This window comes from Lepidothrix coronata, unplaced genomic scaffold (assembly GCF_001604755.1).
Source record: "Lepidothrix coronata isolate B3197 unplaced genomic scaffold, Lepidothrix_coronata-1.0 Scaffold1, whole genome shotgun sequence".
Lineage (NCBI taxonomy): Eukaryota > Metazoa > Chordata > Aves > Passeriformes > Pipridae > Lepidothrix > Lepidothrix coronata.
In genome coordinates, this window is record NW_016690181.1 from 1,218,234 (window position 1) to 1,239,886 (window position 21,653).

Consider the following 21,653-nt stretch of genomic DNA (forward strand, 5'->3'; position numbering starts at 1 on the left):
AGCTGAGGATACGAAATGCATATCACATGTGAAAGTCTTGTTTCTACTAATGCACAGAAAGTACCACAGAGAGGCCAGTGCAGAAGGGAAGGCTGTTTCTACTTGTCAGAATTCCTCTGCAGGTGTCCCTTGATGGGGAACACTTCACCTGTGAAGTTCGGTAAAAGGTACTTCTTGCACTTGAGATCCTCTCTCCCATAATGCCACCAGTTTAGCAAAGAACCCTCTTAACGTTGAGACTAATCCAGCAAGGAGCTTTGTGTTCACTTTTGCCTAACTTGCTGCTCTGGGTAAAATAAGCAGAGTTTCCTTAAACTGTAACATGTGAAGACAGACCAGTGTCAAACTGAGCTGCTTATAAATGAATCCAGGGCTTTTCAAAAAAATTTAATGTACTATTTTTATGAGGCATCTCTTTCACCACTACTTTGAGACTTGCCAGCCATAGACCAAATAAGATTTATAGCCTCATTCTTTGACTATAAAGAAGCCTTTTTAAGTGAAGAAAGTGAGGGAAGCCCATGGATGTTCCACTGCCCTCAAACAGAGGAACTTCAGGGCCTTCTCTGAAGTACACTCTTTTTGTATTATCTTAGTGGACAAGCATTTCTTTGTAAATGCTTGACATTGATGATGTTTTTTGTGAGACAGAAATAAAATATGAAGGAGATGCAGTAGCATCCTACTTCAATCTCTGAGGTTCCAGTGCTTTTGTGGTGATTTGTTTCTGGTTTCTTGGTTGGGTTTTTTTTATTATGTTTGTGGATAGAAAAAAGCCCCAATATGTGGCTCAGACTTCAGGCTGTTTTGAGAGTGTTCTTGTTTTGGTTTTTGGGGATGTGTGTTGGTGGTGTTGGTTTTTTTTTTTATCTTTCTTTCTTTCTGTGGTCTGTGGATGAAGCAATTCAATAGAGAATCAGGTTGAGGGAGATCTTTAGGCAGTGTAAATGTTTTCTGATGGAGACTCTAATGCTCTAAAGTCTCTGAGAGTGTTTGGTTTTTTTAATGACCTAAAAGCAGAAGACTGCATAATACTTAAACCATTTCCGAAAGCGTTGATATTCAAGAGTTCTTCTGGGAGTTTTTTGAACAACAATGAGGGAGCATGTAGGTGTGGCATAAACAGTGTGGATGTCTCAAGCTGTCCTTCCTGGACTTTGCTTGAAGTGAAGATGCGGAGGTGTGTCCCAAGGACAAGCATGTGGGGCAAGAGTAGCATTCTGAAAAATGCTGTGTGAGAGTAGGTTTTGTTACTTCTTCACTGTAATTCTTCACATTCTTTTAGCTGTTTTCAGCAATGTTTTCAGTAAAGATCTTTCTCACTTGCTGTTGCAACAAAAACAGTTATTACACTTTATTTGCATTCCTGATTGCTTGCTGGGTTTATCTTTTCTGGTTGGTGGAAGAAGTCTTCCTTTTCTTGTAGTCCATTGTATTTCCTAATCTGTCATCGAAAACAGTCCTCCTGAGAAGTCTGGGCCTCTGAAGTCCAGCTTTAGCAGTGGTGTTTTTTACTACTTGCAGGTCATTTCAGCTATATTGTAAGAATCTTAAAATGGATAAGAGGTGGGAAAATAGCAAAGCTGCATGAGTGAAAAATTTTGCTTCATTTATTATAAACAAGTTTTAAAAGTCCTTAGGGATTCAGAGGAAAATGCTGCACTGCTTTGTCATGAGGATGTCTTGAAAGTATTTGCTATGCAACTATGCAGCTGTGAAAATCTCCAGGCTTCTCTGGAATTCTATGGAGAGGTTTCCTATTTGTTCAGGTGGAATTCAGTGTAGATTTCACTGTTGGCCATTCACTTCTTCTGTAGGCAATTGCAGAAGAGAGATGCCGAACTAATGTATTGGCATGGTATTTATTAATGAGATTCTCTCTGGTCTTGAAACTTAAGAGTTTTGACTCCTGATATACCTCCAGTCTAAGAGTGTAATAACTTTGGGAAGGAACTATTTGTGAAATTTCACAGAGTAACATTTGCATGAAAAGCAGTATTGCATGTCTGAAGCCAGTTTCAGGACTATTTATTTTTTATTTTGTTTTGGTTTTTTATGCAAGTAAGAAGCTGTGGGTAAAAGAGTGAGTGGAGTGAAGGTTTATTTTGTGGTTAGCTGTGGGGGGTTTTTTATTAGTCAAATATTAAATAATGAGTTCTGGACTTGCTATATGGTTGACTATGTATGGTGGGGCCATTTGGGATTGGTCCATGTTTGTTTCTCCATTCTCTTTCAAATACAGGGGAAAATACAGCTATCTGGCAGTGCAGAATACTCTATGGCCTAATAATGCTGCTTCTGTACATGGAGGGAGATGGAGGGAAAAGTGCTGCATCCATTGGTACACAGATGCATTAAATATCCCAGCTTCTGTTTGCCTTGTGTCACTTATGTGTGGATTACAGACTTTAAACATATTGTCAGCACATAAGTTGACTTCTGCAAAATAGCAGGAGCCTGGCTGTGTGATGTGTTTGAAGTAGTGCAGTTCTTAATGCACATTTTAAAACTGTACAATCATGCCAGATGAAGGTAAATGATAACTGCAAACTGGCAATAAATGCCAGGGAAAAGGTTTTTGTTGTGAAAATATTTTTTTCCCTTCTGTTGAATTAAAACACAGGTACAGGTGACTCTTTGTTTTCAGGCTTGTATGGTACTATAATTTAAACAGCCCAAGTTGTCCAGAGTTGCAGTGAGGGAGGATAAGGAAACGGTTTCAGCTACTGTTTGTAAAATAATTAGTCTTCAAAGAGTAAATTGTGTAGGTATAAATTCTGTTGTATGCACCTGTCAGCTTCTCAAATTTAATTTTCCTGTAATGTTAAACAGTCTTTTTGAAGAATGAAAGTGGAATAAAACAACTTGATTAAATATCTAGTAATTTAAACTGTGTAGAACATGTGCACAGATTGACCCTGGTTTTCTTCTCTCACTTTGGTACAAAGCTGTGAGTGTAATAATGAAACTTTACATGGCAAAAGAAGAAAAAAGAAGAGAAAAAAATAAAGTTCTTTATATTGTTGTGGTTTGTCAGTCTGATTCTCCTTTATTTTAAATAGAATGATTCTTTCATAGGATTTGGTAGAACTTGACTTTGTTCTGAATTTTTTTCCTATTTTAAGAGGTCTGGATAAACTCAGACAAGCCAATTTGAAGCTCCAGCACTGGCAGGAATGTTTTGAGTGTGCAGGAATCTCAGACCTAGTCATTTGGCAGGGAAATGGAAACTGTCCACCCAGCTGGTGCCTCCAAGATGACGTACTGACTGCCTTGCTTCATGGCCAGATGCAAGGGAAGTTGATGGTTCACTCACCAGGACTTTAAGGACCAGTTTTGAATTGCCAATTAAAAATCCTGATTTTGATCTTTTGACTGACAGATTTTGGTTTTTCTCTGACCATCCCAACTCAGAGCATCTCTGCCATACTTTTTGTAATAGTAGCTTAATGGAGATAATGCATGGCTGGAAGCTGGGGCTCCAAGTGTTCCAGTCATCTTAAAAATTATTTGTGTTAAAACAAAAGTAGAATTTAAAGGAGAATAAAACTTTTCTTTAGAAAACTATAGGATTTTCTTAGTCTTTCAGAGTAAGTTACAGTGTAAGACTACATTAAGAACTTTAGTCAAAACGTTTTCTGTTTTAGTGACCTTTCAATTAATGTGCTACTCACCAGAATAACTTTGAGTGGATGCTATGATTTGTTTTTAAAATTTTACTTTACAGTAGTCGATTGCTTTGCTACTTTTCACCACTAGAGAACTTAGTAGAAGGTTCTTCTGACAAAATGTGGTCCCTTTTGCATGTTTTGGTTTTTCTTCCATTTTTTATATAGAAAAAGGGTTGGCCACTTCTGAAAGCCTGTCATCCTTTAAGCTGATAACAAGGGAACCTCTCAACTTCTCAAATGCTTTCTTTTTTTTTTTTTCCCAATGCTTTCAAGGAGTAAACTGGCAAGCGTTTAAGATATTAAGCTGATTTCACGCTTGCCATAAAACCCAAAAGCTGCTGTATATTCAGGAGAATGATGGAAGAGTGCTCAATGTTTCATCTTCATCTGTTCTTCCAAAATAAAATCCAAAAAGCTTAGGCCAAAATCCAGTTGTTTTTATTTTTAGTTCAATTAAAGTAATTTCACTTGCACATTGTAATAATATTTTTGAAGTGGTCATGCTGACATTGTGTCTGATTCTGCAACAAATCACCTCTTGCAATAAAGAAATACAGAGTACTGTTGGGAAATAGGACCCTGAGGGGGTCCTGGGAAATGTGTGTGTGTGTGTAGATAAATAGATTTGTTTGTATAAGAAGTTTTCTACCTCGAACGGTAAACAAGTTTCTCAAAGTTATGAAAAATGTAGTTACAATGAAAAACACTTATAATGTCCAAATGTGTAATTAATATCTCATGAGGGTAATAAAAATGAGAGCAAATTTCTCAGTTCTGATAGTTTTGCTGAGGCACTAGATCGAGCTGTACTTTGGTATTGCAGTCTGTCATGTCTTACCGTCACATTTTTAGCATAGCAGAGATCCAGCTGGCACAGCCTAATCTATAACAATGTGATTGGGATGCATGCTAATGTAATTAGCACAATCTCATGTGAAATATTCAGTAAATGTTACAAAGAGTCTGAAAGGATAATACCAAAAGCAGGGCACAATGAATTACTAATTACAAGGTGGCAGTAAACACCTCTGACTTCCACTGTTAGATACAGCTCCAGTTTCACCTGACTTGAGGGAAAACCTTTCTAGTTGTCAGCACAAGCAGAATAACAATGTATGTTCCATGTCTTACCATGCAGAGAAAGCTTAATTAAGTCATCAATAAATTAATCCATGTTGCCCAAAAGAAAAATGTCAGGATGCTATAAAAGTAGTTACAGAATATGCACACTGTTGTGCCTGCGAGAGTATGGTTGTCTCTTTTTCCAGGGGCTCATTCCCATGCGCTGTTTATCTTGGCAAGTGAATCACATAATTAGGAAGTGTTCTTGTTTGCCCTCGGGATGAATGGTGCTCATTACTCAGAAGTGTTGATCGTGTTCTTGAGAAGGTGGCCACTGGCTCCAGTGTTACGCATACATCGTGAGCTGCAGCCACTGAAAGAAGAGTTAAAGGATGGAAGACTCGTTGGTATCCTCCAAAAAATTGTATTGAGACACCACCCTCTTCTAGCTGGAAGGCGGCCGCTTGCTGTCACTTAGTGGCAGTGGAGAATTTTTTCTTGAGTCTCTTGCTCGTATTTCTCCTTTTGCAAAAAGTGAAGGGTTTTTTAATGGTCTCTGTAGCAGAGAACATGCTTTTATTTTGAAACTTTCTAATTCCTCTTAATGAGATTTTTGAAAGGTAAAGAACTATGTTAAACTCCATTATCATTTAATGCCATATCACTGTATTTGATCTAAATTGCCTCATAAAAAAAAATCTCAAAAGTTTTTTGAAGGATCTGCAGCTGTAACTTTGAGCACCAACTGGGGTCTTACATGGCAGCTGTTGCTGGCAGATCACAGATGTTTTCTGTGTAAAATTGGTAGCAAAATTTTTAGGAGGTTTTGCGGCCTCTTATCAGTTGGATGACCATTCAGACAAACTCTCTTGAGAGCGTGTACAATGAATAATAAAATTAAAATTCAGTATTGTGACATAGTGTTAAAAATACTGGCACAAAGCAGTTTACCTCCAGAACATTGAGCTTAATGATGCCGTCTCCATCTTTATCAAAGGCGTGGAATGCCCCTAAAACAATGAAACAAAAATATATGGAGTAAATTAAATTACTGTGCATGCAAAGATGATTCCCAGATAGCAAACTAAATGGTGCTCCTGTTGTGATATGCAGACTTGCGCAGGTTTTTACTTATATGGTCAGCAAGTGTTCCTGCTGTGTTTTCCCTTAGCTCATTAAAGGAGAAACGCAGTGTTTCTTTTATGCTTGTATGAGACAGCTGTAATATTTTCGTTTCCCTAAGCACACATCTTTAATAATACCCTGCACAGGCAGTAGTGCTTTGAAGAGCTTTGCTGAGAGTATGATGGGGCCCTGAGCAGCCTGGTCTAGTGCAAGGTGTCCCTGCCCACAGCAGGGATATTGGGACAAGATCGTCTTTAAGGTCCTTTTCAACCCAAGCCATTGTATGAACCCATGATTCTGTGACTGTGTCTGGGGGGAAGAGGGGAGATGGTGCAGTAGAACAGGGGCAGCCACTCACTGAACATGGCGTCCAGGCGCACGAAGCAGCAGATGAAGCTGTCAAAGTCAATGTTCATGTTCTTGTCTGCGTAGCGCATGGTGATGATGTCGTAGAGCTGGTTGTTCAGCCGAAACCCTGCAGAGGAGCAAAAACAGGGCACAGCTGGACCATGGCTGGGGGAAGTGCTGGTCCAGGAGTGGTTTGGCCATAGGTGCTTCCCAGGCCCAGCTGAGGCTCAGGCTGGATGGTCCTGCTGCAGCTGCTAAACAAAATGAAGTTAAGCTAAAAGGAGCTTCACTGTGTCCAGCTGCTTTCTTAAAACGAGAGTAACATTTTGAAATTATGATTTGAGAGGGCCAGTAGCGTGTGAGTTACCTCAGGCTGTAAGTATGAAAAGGAGAGCAGCAGACACCAAAGAGTGTGGTACTCAGCTGGGCCTGGTGAGAACAAATCAACAAAAACTGGGCGACAGAAGCACAGGAGGAAGTTTCTATGAAAACACAATTACACAATGGTAAAAAAATAGACAAGGAGGCAACCCCTTGGTGTGGTGTGCTGAATTGTGGCACTGAATGCTGCAGCATGCGACCATGCCTCAGAAGGGTCTGTCACAATTTGGGTACAGCTGTTTGTTGGCTAAATGCAAGGTCATGCATGGCCTATGTGCTGTAAGATCCGAAATGGTTACTGTAAAATGTCATCTTAGTTCTAAAGTTAAGGTGTGAGGTATTTAAATATTTTCTCTTTTTACACTGACAATTTTCCTGGTAAACGGTAACGGAAACCTGGAAAATAAAAATTACCCATATTTCTATTGCAGGAATCCAAATCCAGATATAGTTTTGTCTTTAGCACAGGATCAATCACTGGTGTTTTGTAAAGTACAAGGTAGCCATCTGTTTCTCTTCCTTGATGTGCCAAAATACTATTGAAGACAAAGTGTCACTGACATCATCCCATCTAGGTTTATAATGATACTACAGATTTTCGGATTAAAGAGATCATCTTGCTGCCTTAGAGAGATAGTAAAGATATTTGCAGAAGGAGGTGAGCTCTCCAGGGGAAGAAGCACACCAGTGTGTCTAAGACAAGCAAGAAAAGTCAAGTCTCTCTTTACAGGATGAATTTCACTAACTGCAAGTTTTGCAAAAATACTTTCTTCTCATTGTGCAGGTAGAAGATACTGAACCCACAGTGGCTCAGTACCTAAGAAACATTAACATGACTCAAGAAACATTCATCTGATTGCCTCTGATGCAAACTTGGGCACCGATCTGCTCCATCTGGGTTTCTGTACTGTACTGTACTGTACTGCCTGTACAGTTGGGTTGAAGGTTTTCCACTGTTCTCTGTTTGTTCCTTACACAAATATAAAGAATCCACAGCTTAAATAAGAGAAAATGTCTTCAGCACTCCCTCGTCTCCCTGAACAGCAGGACCCCGAGTAGGAGATCCTTAAAAAAGCAGAGCATCACTCATGGGAAATTTAAAGAGAAGCTGAAGAGACCTATTTGGCTGTCAAGACATACAAGGCTTGCCATTTGGATATTTGAAAAGCTCTGCTGGTGCAAAAAAATATTTTATAATTTCTCTAGGGTCTGTCTTTGCAAGGCAGCACTGTGTTTCCGATCTCACCCTGTGATACATCAAACAAAATAAGGTTTTGGACACTGTGCATTGAGAAATACCTGCATCATTGACTGCATTGCGCATCTCATAGCTGTTAATGGTTCCTGAATGATCTGTGTCATAACGCTTGAAAATTTTCTGGAAAAAGAAAAAAATAAATACATAGTAGTAATAAAAACTTCTCTTGCATGTAGCCAGTGAGTGGATATAGGATGTGTGCCTCAGGCACTTGGAGGCTTTGCCATATGCCTTATATTCCTGCTACTGGGCAGTCTGGATTGTTAGCACAGAGCTCCTCTCAGTCACAAAGTAAAATAATTTAGATCCAATTTTTGGGAAGCAAAAAGCCTCCCCTGGAGACTCTCCTTGTTTGACTTGAGTTTATGCTGTTAATCCTTCCTCTTGATTGTCCTAATTAAGCTATTTTTGAGCCCTGATTCTAGTTCCCATCATTCTCCTTCTTCAGCTGGTAAGCCTCTGTGCTATTCCTATGGGGAAAGTCTCTCCTCAAGTGCAGGAGCTTCAGAAATTCAGGCTATTTGCTTAGGCTGTGAAGTAGGATGAAGAGGGACATTACTTTTCATTTTAGAAGCTAATTCCCAATATTTTTTTAGCCTTTCTTTTTGCTGTAGTGTATGTACAAAGTTCTGGTTTTCCTACACGACTTTTACACTGCAGAAGCTGTGAAGAAGAGTGATGTGAATACCAGCAATACCTGCCAGCTTTTAATCTTGTCCCAGAGATGTCGAAATTCATCAAAGTTTATCTTCCCTGAGCCATCTGTCTGTGATGCAAATATTCAGGTAAAAAAACCACAACATTTTTAAGATAAAATTAATTAAGCCTGCAACTACAGGTGAAGGGATGAATGTGAAACTGAGTTTAATATCTCCTCAGCATTAAAAGCTGGCTGAGCTGTGAAGTAAAATATTTTTAAACATTTTGGTTATTGTGTATGGCATATTGTTTCAGGAGCGTGAAGTACTGCTTGTACTTTGTGTAGAAGCAAACTTCTGGCACAGGAGACAGCCTTGCTCCTGAAGCTGTTATAAAAGTGCATGAGTAGGATGTTTTAGTGGGCTCTTCTGAAATGCCTCCAAATGTGAAGCTCACCCAATATTTTTTAAGACAACTGATCTTTACCCTGAAGTGAAGCTCTTTTTGCCTTGCTCTAAAATTAATTGAGGACTAAGCAAAATGTTGACTAAAGCTATTTACAAAAATGTGTTTAGGCTCCAATCATTATGGCTCTGGCTTGCAGTTACAGTTTTGTTCTGGTTATGTTTGAATGCACCTATGTCCTCTCAAAATCATGTGTTATGTCAAACTGGGAAACGGAGTGATGTTATAGCAGAAGTAACCCCATGTGGCATGTTGTAGTGTGTTTTATTACGCTCATTCCAAGACAATTTCTGTAGGCCCTGCATGCTGAGCATGCAGTAGAATATGTAATACATTATAAACTCAAGGAGAGAAATATAGTAAGTTTGTTGGCAAGAACTATAGTTATGTTGGGTTTGTTTAAAAAAAAAAAAATCATGCTTTAGTACATAAGCTGGCCAGTCCCTGATACCTAAGGAAGAATATCATACCGACTGATTTATTCTGTAGTTTTCTGTTTTGGGATATATTTCTCTGCCAACTACATTAATGTTGAGATGACTGGAATTAAAATGTAACCAAACTAAGAATGCTGTGTTATCTGACTAGAGTCTACAATGTGCTGTTTTGCTTCCCTGGCTTACTAAGTTGTATGTGTGTGTGCGTTGGTGAGAAATAGTGGACTAGTCTGGTTTCAAGCACTCCTTTTTCACCAGAAAAGGATACATCCATTAAAGCAATCATGCTGCGGCAGGATTCCAATTCAAATCCTTCTGACCTTAGGTCCTTATCTGAAATAAACGATCCCAGATGAATACAGATAATGCAAATCAGCAAGTGATTTTTCCTCTCAGGTGCAACTCTAATCAAAGCAAAAGCCAAACCTACTTCCTTCATCCAGTAAGAACTGAGTGTAGAGAACTGTGAAAAGACTCTAAGTAATGTTACTGCCTGTGAATTACAGATATATTTCTTGACTTGTTATATACAGTAAAAATCTCTGGAAAACTCTAAACTCACTTCCAGGTTACTAAGCAAGTTCAGGGTCTGTAAGGTAAAGTTTGCTAAGCAGGGAGAAAGGTCTGTCTCTCTATTAGAAATTTTTTTAAAGGGAATTTGCAGACTGCTAGAAATGCTGTATTGTTCTGTGTGGTACTTCCAATGAACATTTGCTCATTTCTGAATTATCAGTACTTGATCATCTGTAGAGATCACCTCTGTGAAAAGTTCAGCTTGCTAAAGTCTTGGATGCAATGTCCATGGAAATGTAACTAGGAAATTTCTGAGTTTGAAAACATAAATAATTTTTAGAGTGAAACTCAGAGGCGGGGGGTTATGCTATATCACAGATTTTTTTTTGTTGAGGGTTAGTAAAAAATATGCTCAAACTCACGTTTTTTTACGACGTTGTTGAGAACGTTCCTAAGTTCTTCAGCATTGATCTCCATGTCCTGATGGAAATGTGGTGAGAATATAATTGATTACAATGTTCTTTACTTATCAGATAATTTTATGGATAAGACTTGGTCACTTTTCAGTATGGCACATACATGTTTCAAACTAGAGAGCGTTCTAGTTCATAGAAACATTAGTCCGAATCTTTCTTGAGGGTGCAGTATAAGGTAGGTCTGAAGTTACCATATAATGCTTATTAAACTACAACTAGAAGAATGACCAGTAATTTCAGTATAAGACAAATAGCAAAATCTGAAAATCTTTGTATCCCATTTGCAGCCTATTGTTTTATGCAGTTCTTTCATCTGTTTTTACCTTTAACTTTCCTTGTTAAGCGTATACTGGAGGGCATTGCATTTCTAACTTGTTTATACTTGCTGTGCAAAATAGCACCTTGTAGTAGGGATAGAAGAAAAAGGCTGAATTTAAATGAGGCTCCCTCATACACAATGGGAATAGCTTATACCTACATCTGAGGATAGCTGTATGCTTAAGGGGTTTTTAATTTGATTTTACTTATCCTCAAATCTCGAAGACAATTCCGTGGAAGGAAATTCAAAGCAACTTTTAATATTCAGTGTTTTGAATCCATGAAACAATTGATTTAGGTGCTGTTGTGGCTAGGCTGCTTTGATGGCAGACAGGGATCCATTACATACTCACATCCCCTGCAATCTGTCGGAAAATATTCCTGAACTGTATTTGCTCTTCACTCTCCTCACGACCTTTTGCTGAAGAACGCTGAAAAAAGACAAGCAGAGATACATCCTTAGCCCTGTGGGGGAGAGAAAGGGCCTGGATGGCTCATTTGCCCTCTCACAGGGCATCATCTTAGTGAATCTGGAGCCCTTTGGAGGAATGGGTTGTCCTCCTGTTCCTTTCCCCATTTTTTGGTTAATTCTGTTACTTAAAACTATCAAGTACTTAACTTCATCCCATTGTTCTTTTCTATTTGAAGGAGCCTAAATGATTACTTTCACTGGCAGTTATCCTCTAATTTTTTGTTTCAAAACATTGCAAATGAGAAGTTTGGAGCAGAAGAGGCATATCGTAGAATCACAGAATGGTTTGGGTTGGAAGGGACCTTAAAGATTATCTAGTTCAAACCCCTCTGCCATGGGCAGGGACACAATATCTGCCTCATAGCCACCTGGTAGGCTATAAACAATCAGATGAGAGCTCTCCATAGTGTGGGGGGCCTGTTGCTGGAAGCATATAGCATGTGAGGCAGAAGAAAACAATGAACATGAAGCTTTCTCAGACACGTGCAAAGGGCAAGCCGGAACTCTGAAGCTGATACTGAAAAAGGAAACTAGGAAATTATATGTCACAAAGTTAATTTCTTGCCTTAGTTCTTGTTTTTGTTTGTCTAAATGCAGAGGGAAATTTAGATTGGTTCCCACTTGGCCACCTGTGTGCTCTGGCAGTCATGCAGCAGAACAGCACCCTTCCTGTAAGCAGATGTTCCAGCCATGCCTCCAGACGCCACAAGCCTGAATGTGGAATCTGGCTGTCACATTTCTTGTCACTCACCCGCCTGCAGGCAGAAACTCTGAATTTGCTACTCTGCTTTCCTCCTCTCTGGTAGGGAGGGAAAAGAGGAGGCATTCAGGAGCTCCTGGGTTTACTCATCCTTTATCCTCTGGCCAACCGGGACTAGTGTAGGGGGGTGTAGTTTGTAATGGGGAGGGGCTGTGATCATTGCCGGGATCTTCTGAAGCCCTTTGGGTGCATTTATGTGTATGTCCTGTGTAAAGCAGGTACTGCAACAGGGGGCTGAGCAGGAGTGAACTAAACTTCACTGCTCATCGGGAGGGATCTCTCACAGCTGGGATCCTTGTATGATGCAATCATGAGAGAAACCAGATGTTTTTAAGCAACTGAATCCTCCTGCAGAGGTGTTAAATAACTGAAGAGATAGTCTCTGTCTGCTGATTCTGATTAGATCCATGTAAACCAGATAAAAGTTATCCTAAGATTTGATGAAAAGCTGTTTAGTATCTTAGGACACCTCTTTGACCCATTTCTGTGCTCTCCCCAGCCACTCTTTCATGCTAGCCAGACTAAGCCCTATTTCCCCCTTTGCTTTATGCTGCAGAAACCTTTTTCTCATCTGTTTGGTTTTTTTCACCATCTTTGCCAGCATCTTCATCTGCTGTCAGCTCTTTATTGCTGTTCGCTCTGTCAGAAACAAAGATGATAGGCTAGAAGAAGAAAGAAAGCAAAAGAGAAATAGAAATTACACAGGAAGTAGTGGAAGGGAAAATATTTGGTGACAACCATTCTGTGATAAAGTGCATGCAGCAAGAGCACCCACTCCTGAGAGCATGGTCAGAGAAGCCAGGTCTCAGAATGAAAGAAAAGAAAGAAAGAAAGAAAAAAAGAAAAAAAGGTGGAGGAATCTCTGAAGTTACTGCTCTCCTTGTGCTAAAAATAGCTGCAAAAGTCTTTTTGCCAAATAGTGCAATTTCTGGCTTCTAACTTTTCTTTTCAGAAAGCCAGTAACCATTTGAATGTATTTGGATTTTGTGGGGTTGGTTTGTTTGTTTGTTTTTCAGTTGACACGGATTTCAGGTTTTTTTCTGTTTTTAAGCAAAATAAGCTTCCCAGATTCTCATCAGTTAAACTGATGAGCTTGCCCATCTCTTTGAAGGACAGTAATACTGAAAACAAACACAATGTGAATCTTACACAGAAAAGGGGTATTTGTGTAGGAGCTTGTTAGTTATGTGAAGCATGTTTTTTCTCTTGCATGTATTGATTCTTAAAGCACTCAGCTGTAAGCAGCCACCTATATTTGTCCTGGTTTAGTGCACTTAAAACAAGGAAAACTGCTAAAAGATGTGAATGTAGAGTACTCTAGAGTGTTAATTACAATCAACCTGTCGAGATTAAAATGTCTGATTACATTTTCAAGGTCCTAAATGTGTTGTGTAGAATCAAAAATAGAATCCTGGGCTTTGGTGAGCAGAAACTTCAGGAAAAGGGAGTAGCTGCATTAGGCAGTAGAAAGCAAATGTGAGGGCACATGTCTGAAGAAGGGGTGCTTTTCACTAGCAAGGGGTTTCAGAGTGCCTGTGAAGAGGAAGGAAGGAAAGGCAGTTCGAGCAACCCAGCGGATCAGGTTGATAAAGCTGAAAAGTTTCTGTTACCCTTTTACCACCTCTTTGAATGAGAGGGGTATATGATGCTAATGCTATTTCATTAGAATCCGATGTAGGAAGACAAAATCTTTGCTGCAGGCAAATGGCCTCATATCCAGTGCCCTTCATTAACTAGATCAGGTTCCAGATGCAGAGAAATGATGATACCAAGGAACTCTGCTCCTGCTGCATGCATTGAGTGTGCTCTTTGCCTTGCTGGGACTTAGCGCATTGTACAAGTACTTACCTTGCCCTTTTTCTTCTGTATGAAAAGAGACAAAATTAAAAAGGGTTTGATCAGATTATGCAGAGCTGATGGCAAAGCTGTATTTTTTTTATCTTTCCCTTTCTCATATTAATCTTTCCCATTCCTATATTCATACAAATTTTACCATTTCCTATGTTCACACAGCTTTCAAATCACCAAAAATGAGGGAACAGGCACTCACCAAGGAATGGCATACTGAAGGACAGACATTGCAAAAACCATGTCCCATCTCATCTGGGGCTTTGTCCACTTGAATAAAATCTCTACTCTACCTTGAACCTGTCAGTGCAGTGGAGATTGAATTTCTGTGCCCGTAGATCAGTGATATCTGAAGTGGCAATTAAATTTTGGTCTGACCAAATCAGAAAATAGTGTATACAAAGCAAGTGTCAATAAAAGTATCTTGATGTGAAAAAACATGGGAATTTGTGATAAAGGAGCTGTCATGTGGCTGCAAATGGTTTCCTGCTGTAGGTTTCCCTAGATGTGATGCTCCTCCTTTCCCTACCCCTATTCATACACAAAAGAGGACCAGGACAGTACTTACCAATGGACGCTCCGCCTCAATCATGTTTTCAACCTCCCTAGTAGAAAGCAGAAAGTAAATAAATCAGGAAAGTGACTGTTCCCAATGTTGCTGGTTTTTGTAGGTGGTTTGTAAGCAACCACTTGAACTTTCTGAACAGCCAGTGGTGTGGGCTGGCTTCAAGCATTACAGCTCCAGGCTCTAGGTGTAGTTTTTTCCCAGTTTAAGCTGAACATCCCAAGTACCATTTCCAGGAGGGCTGCTGCCTGATTTACTCCTGTAAAGAGCCTTGATTACAGTGAACTGGAAGTAAAACAGAAGTTTTTTGGTCTTAGTAAATCGCTAACGGTTTGTTTACAAAGGACATCCTGCAAGTAGTAAGCTTCTCCAAAGACAATTCAAAGCAGGTTCTTGTTAGACTATAGGGGAAGCTTGGGGAAATGAGTCTGCAGCTTGCAGTTTCTAATGAGGTTAAGAATATAAAAAGCAGGGTGCAGCAAACTGGTAACATGACTTTAGCAAACTAGCGAGCTGACCTCCGCCTACATGACCAGATAAATGGATCTGCAACTTACTCTGAAAGACTTCTTTTCTCTGAGAAGACCCTCAGGATAAATTCTCCCTCCTGGTGGGGTTCGTATGTAGATGGGATGATGACGTACTCACTGGGAGGTAACCGGAAGCGCTCAGAGATTTCTCGCATATTTATGTATGTCTTACTCCTTGCTTTGGAGGCATTGTAGAGGAAAAAATCCTTCTGCAGGTGGTGCTTAGTACCATGCATCTGCAGAACAAATGAGTCAATTTGTCTTCAAGGAAGCCTTGCCCATTCCCCAGATGGCTTGCCATGTGGGCAGTACATGGCTGACAGGAAACAAAGGAAGCAGCAGCTTATCAAGCAGGGAGCTGATGAGTGGTGATACCTGGAGGCAAATACCAAGTCTATCACCTAAAAGTTGCTACTGACTGAGTCAAGTTGGCTTCTGAGGGCTACTCCACGGCCCACCTGCAGAGTGTGTGGCTGACTTCTGCTGTGTAGGCATTTTTATTTGACTGTTTTGTTGGATGCTGAGTTGTGTGTAACTAAAGTTCAGCTACTTTCCTTGGAGGGTGGTATGGCAAGGAATGGTGTATGCAAACTTTTATATGCAGAGTGGTGAAGTGAAGGTGCTTTCTACTGGAAGCATGTCCTTGTCTGGACGAAACACGAATTCTGTATCTGCTAAATGAACATGACAATCAAACATGGCATTGGTTCAAATACGAAAATTAAGTTCAAGAATTGTGGGCTAAGAACACTTGCAGGATATTTTCTGCAGATATAATCATCTGTAAGATAGTCAGTAAAGAAAACATTCAGACTGTCATTTTAATGTTTTCCAGGTAACAGAGCCTTCAGTTGAGCTTGTTAGCAAAACTTGTAATGCCAATTATTCAGCTACTGTCAGGCTCATAAAAAATGTAGTCTGTGTACTTTTGATAAGTTTTCTTCAATGGCTGAAAATACCATTACTTTTCTAAAGAAATTCTACGACTATAGAGAAAACATTGTGACTGCAGAATATAGGATATTGGCTTTATTTTTAAGAGGAAATGGAAATGGTTTAGGGTGGTTCTGCATGAAGTGCAGAGGCAAAGTGCTCGCTGGCACTGCTTCCTGCAGCCCAGGCTCACTGACTGACTGTGCAAGCAATGGCCAGGTCTCTACAGAGTAGAAAAGGAGGACTGAGGAAGAGGTGCAAGTGAAAATGGGGTGCAAGTGAGAAAGAACTAAAAATTACTCTCAAAATGTTACTGATAAACACTCAAAGCAGAAAGGTTAGCAGTTTCACTGCTGTTATATCCCTGAAAACGAACTTGACTGGGCAGTCTTCTGCTGACTTACAGATAGGCACTACAGTAACACTAGCTGTGAATATACACCAAGGTGTCAATCTGTCTCCGTTCTGCACATACCTCTTTGGGTACCTTAGGGAGAAACAAAGAAAAGAAACAGTCAGAGCTGGTGGGTGAGTACTCTTGTTTATAGATCATACAGAAGGGCATTCACATAGATTTCTGGGGACATAGACAGTAATCAAAATGCCCCTAGTTAGATAAGAAATTTCCCACTTCCATTTTAGGTTTCTTGGAGTCTACATGAGATCAGTTAAGATCTGAACTAAATATGTTTGTGCAAGGGACAAACCGACTTTTTTGTCAGGTCAATAGTAGGGACAGGTTAATTGCTATGTATGCATCTTGGATATCTGTTTCCTTTTTTGCACTCTTCTGCCAAAAAAATGTTTAGTTTCAGAAAGGACAAAAGGAAGATTGAAGAATATATGGGAAAGGATATGTTAACATCTGGCATTAGGTCACTGTAAGAGCCTATAAAGTATGTTACTTAATAGATGGGGTAAACCCTGAGGTTACTATGGTACAAACAGTTACAAAGACTTGAATTTCCTTCCTTACTTCCAGGTTTTCCCTGACTTCCTTGCAAAGCAAAAATTGCAATTCTTGTAATCGGCCCGAATGATTCAGTGACTCTGTTGGTAAATGCATACTGTCAGAATTTGTGACCACAGTGCAACCAACAGAGCTGGTACCTCATAGATGGCAAAGCCAATGGTATATAGGGTGGCTCCCAGCTTGCGCTCTTTCCTCCTGTTTTTCTGCATCAGTGCGACAAGGAAGCTGCAGATAACCTCTTCATCCTCAGGATCATCATCTTCCTCCAGGAGCTTCAAGCGATACTGGGGATTGGTCCAAAATGTATCTGTGAAATCCCACCAACAACCCAAAGAAAATAAGTAAAGCTTCAGTTTTCTAATGATACTCACAATCAAATAGAACTTTTAAGTTTCCTGCCTGTGGCTCCTGAGGCAAAGGTTAAAAATGGGCTAAAACATGGATGGTTTTTTTTACATGTTATGGCTTTTACTTAATTCTAACAAAACTGCAAAACAAAGGAGGATATATGAAGAACTGTCATCTGATAAACTTCCAAAGCCCCTAAAATTATCACTAATCCACTACAGTGGATTTCCCAAGTGAAATCTGTTAGAGTAAAATTTATCTCTTTTACTTGGGGCACTGTGAAGTGTTGGAACAATAATTTATCTTCGTCAGGGTTGCCTTTTGGGCTCTTAGGATGTTCTGTCGCAACATAGTGACTGAAGATTTCCAGTTTACAGTTGCATGCCTTGTCCACTGAGGAAGCAAGGCTTTTCCTGTGGCTGACCACTGATCAGGCTGTGATATGACTTAGCCTTTAGGATCTAACGTAGTCCTCATCAAAGAGGCCATATGTCTCAAAACCCTTTTCTCACCTGGATAATTGCGGCAACCTCCAGCTGAGCAGCCTCTCACCCAGCGCCCTTCATTGACGGATACAGTCCAGGTTTGGAATTTATCCACTTCCAGGGTGTCTGGTGTGAGGTTACAGATCTCAAGCTTTGTGAAGTGCCTCATGAAATCTTGAAATGGCATCCTGTAGGAATTGAGGGGAAATTGAACCCAAATGGATTTACATGGTGGGCAGTTGTCCGAAAGACCCACCCTGGAGGAGGGTGACCAACAGTACTGTCAGTATTCAAACAAGTTTGCAGTGGGAGTGCCATGTTTTCCAAATGCTTTTGGTCTGCTGGTAGGTCAATTAACACAGGTATAGCTCCAAACTCAGGGAAACTGAGCTGAGAGGATGATATTTGGGAAGGGTGATAGAGGGTTTGTGGAAGTGTAGCATAATTACACTGTGTTGGTTGCATTGAATAATCTCTGGTGAGAAAATGAGGGAAGCACAGAGCAGGGCTTATTGGAAATATGAAGGGGATCACTGCAATGGTTTAGCAGATTTGTAGTACTGCAATGTGATTCATTTCTCCTAGAGAAGCACAGGTTTTTGACTGATATTCTCACCAGAACTCCCCATCCTCCATGACCTTGTGCTGCAAGCGGATCTTCTCTGCTTCGTTAACGGAGTTCCACTCCTCTGACCTTCAAAGGAGTAAACAAGTTAAGTTGTGATTTGCAATACAGCTTTCATTAAAATTTCTACACTTTACTGTAAACATCATAGAGGGGAAAGGCAAGAGTCACCTTGCTACATCCATATAGACTTTTAATTTGTGAGCTTTGCAATCATTTGTTCTCAATGCAACCCTCCTCTTGTGCCCTAATAAAAAGAACAATTGTCCTATTTCTCTCTGCCTTCTCTTCAGACTTCCCCTTAACAGTTCTCAAATTATCTGCTGAACTGTGTTAATTTTATTTAGCTTGTATAGCTTGTAGGAAAAGGTGTTTCCAGACTACCATTACTGAGGTAGCTATTGAAATTCCTTTAGTAAAACACACTGACACCTTGCTTCATTCAGTTCTTTCATAACTTGAAAGATTTTTCTACTGTCACATCTTCTTTTGAAAATGGACATTACTGAACTTGATAGACAGTAAAATCAGATTTAATGTGTCATTATACTGGGCTCTCTCTTCATTTCCATTTCTTAAAGCCCCTCTTAACACCTTGTTTAGGCACCCTTTTTTTTTCAGCTTCAGCTAAGCACTCAACTACTCAACTAAAATCGACTTCCAAGTGCATGTGTCAAATGACAACAAAAAAAATTCAGACACCTCATCATTGAATGTTAGGGTCATGCACAAGCTGCATAAGGGCAAATAAAGCTGCAATTTTTTTTTCAAACCACATGAAGCTCCTTTTTACTCACTTGTCACTCCAAGGTCCGTTCCATTCCACCTGTCCCCAGGGGTTTCTCAGCCGTACCAGACGTAATTTTTCCCCTTTAAATACTGTCTATTTGAAAAAGAATGCAACAAGAATAGACTGACAGGTTCAAAAGAAATATTGTGCCTTTCAAATTGCCTACACCAGCTTCTCTAGTGATGGTGCTTTCCAGGGCTATAGCCCAGCCTGACCTGCTTGGGGTGAGTGCAGGAAGACTGTAAGATCAGGAGGTGGCTGGCTGTGACCACCTTTGCCCAAGCGGTGGAATATCCATTTCCACAGAAAGCAAAGACTTAGATAGGTTTGTTTCTCCACAAGGCATTCACTTATTTGAATATAAATTTTGTTTCCTTCTCTCATAATTTGTTTTGCTTTTTACCCCTCTCATAGCTTAGCTGACATGCACAGTGCTAGACCAGTGTAGATTGCAGCTCCCCACAGCTGGAGGAAAGGGACTGTACATACCTCTTCCACAGCTGTCACAGAGTAGGCATGACCTTTGACGAGCCCGCAAGACATCCGGGTTTCATACTGCATTGGCACTATGGTCTGTTAGACACAAGATAAAAACTTGTGGGAGTCATGCAAAGCTCAGTTGGCTGCTCTCAGGCAGATATTGCCACCCAGGGCTTTTGGAGGGAGGATGACACTGTTCAGGTGACAGGACTTTTTGCCTTGTTCTCCTCTCTGTGTTTGTCAGGGTGGTCAAGCTTAGTGCCCATAGAATTCATGTTGTTGGTTAGAAAGGAATGAAGCATGAACTAAGAATGGAAGAAGTTAATATTGATTTGAAAGGACATTTTAGGGCTTATTTCCCTTTTCTGTAGACTATTGCTTTTTGCACTCAGAACATGGTAGTATATAGCATGCTTAATCAAAGTAATTAGATTTTCCTATTAGTAGGACTATTCAACCTTTTCTAGGATAGTATGTTCTTGTATAGCTCAGTAAGGTTATTACATATGAACTGGAAACATCAGAGCAAATCAACATCTAGAATACTTTCATCTTTACACGTGGCTATCTTATCACAATGGCATTTAAACACCCTATTTAATACACTATTGCTACTAACTGACACTATGTTTTTACTTAATTTCCTGTGGAAGTGGACATTTTATTCCATAATTTTTAAAATCCTCATGATTGAATTTTTTTCCATCTGACATTCAGGAAGGGCATAGCAATGTGTTGCTCAGGTGTAAATACATTTGTTGTCTTAGTAATCAACTTTTAGTGTGTCTGATAGATTTTTACTTGCAAATCTCAGAATGCTGGTTATCTGGGAGATAAAGAATTGAGAGCAAGATGGCAGATGCACACAGGTTGCTGTACTTGTAGGAGAGATCACTGGCATCAGTTGGAGGGGAAGGCCCTACTACACACACGTGGACCATGTGCAAAACATCCCCTCCTCTGTTATGTCTGTTGCTGGGACATGATTGCAAGGCCCTGCCAGTAACTCTGCCACCTCTTCTTTACATATCTGATGGCATGAAAAAGGCAGGGCTGGAAACAGAGGAAGAATTAGTAAGGTCACACAGATACATTCTCAGCTTGCACAGGGAGGATCTCATCCAAATATTTCCTGGCTGTTGCAATTATTTTCCATTATTTCACTTCTACTCCTGGTTTTTGCTTTCCCTTGATCCTATTTTCATACTTTTTATGCCTATAGCCTCAATTCTATTTCCTTTTTTCTTAATTTCTACTCATGTTGTTGCCATCATTACTTGTCAGAACCCCTTTCTCTTCTTTCTGTTTGAGAACATTAGCTTCTGATGTCCTGGATCACTTCTCAAAGAGCAGGCTTTATCTGCCTTTTTCCATCAATAATCATGATTCTTTTTCTGGTGGTGGTTTGGGAATATGTAATAACCAGCAGCACAACAGCTTCTGGGGCGGTAAATATAGAAAGAGTTTTGCAATCTTCTTTCAGTAGGCAGTCACTGGGGAGGAAGTTCTCCCCCCAGACAAGGGTGGTTTGGACAGCCATGCTTGCAAAACAAGACAGTTGTACTGGGCTTTCCTGAAGAATTGCAGCATTTCAGTTTTTTAGGAAGAACTAAATATGAATGTGAAAAGAGGAAAAATCAGCTGTTTCAGCTGTAAATGCAGAAGAAAGTTTGCACAACCAAAAATTTTAGGTGATGTAATTGTGGAGGATTTTTGTTTGATTTCCACCCCTCCCCCTCCAAGCAAGAGATGTAATTTCATTGTCATGGAAATGCAGCTCCCTAAAGGGCACAGTATGATAGAGAAGAAGGCATCGTGTCCCTCTACAGACTTGAAAGCTTTTAAGTTGCCTGATATGGGATTTTTCTTAAATGGTTTTAACATCCCCCTCTTTATTTTGCAAGATACTTAGGTATGCTGGAGTTACTTTGTATTCCATCGCACATATAAAACTGAACATGTTTTTTGTCTTCCTTGTTGGGCATTTTAAATGAGGACTTTAATGGCAATAACCTAAAAGGAGCATCCCTAGAGCATTCTCCTGCATTTGTGGGCAGAGCACTCAAAATAAATTCACCAAGGGCTTTTGTGCCTGGAATGAGAGCTGTGCAGAGCTTTCTTTTGGTCTCTTTCACATTCCATGCACACTCG

The 21,653-nt window shown here is 40.0% G+C and overlaps 1 protein-coding gene across 1 annotated transcript in view; it reads right to left on the bottom strand.

Moving 5' to 3' along the window:
- Nucleotides 1–4,087: 4,087 nt before the first annotated feature.
- CAPN3 (calpain 3) overlaps nt 4,088–21,653 on the bottom strand; it is a 28,732-nt gene continuing 11,166 nt past the window's right edge. Inside the window, 18 exon segments of the mRNA XM_017809236.1 lie at nt 4,088–5,106; nt 5,685–5,743; nt 6,217–6,333; nt 7,887–7,965; nt 8,543–8,611; nt 9,655–9,719; nt 10,322–10,379; nt 11,047–11,124; nt 12,486–12,587; nt 13,774–13,788; nt 14,342–14,378; nt 14,896–15,104; nt 16,277–16,288; nt 16,912–17,081; nt 17,635–17,795; nt 18,224–18,301; nt 19,030–19,115; nt 19,512–19,595. Of these exon segments, the coding sequence (XP_017664725.1) occupies nt 5,080–5,106; nt 5,685–5,743; nt 6,217–6,333; nt 7,887–7,965; nt 8,543–8,611; nt 9,655–9,719; nt 10,322–10,379; nt 11,047–11,124; nt 12,486–12,587; nt 13,774–13,788; nt 14,342–14,378; nt 14,896–15,104; nt 16,277–16,288; nt 16,912–17,081; nt 17,635–17,795; nt 18,224–18,301; nt 19,030–19,115; nt 19,512–19,595 (1,506 nt within the window). The 3' untranslated portion in view covers nt 4,088–5,079.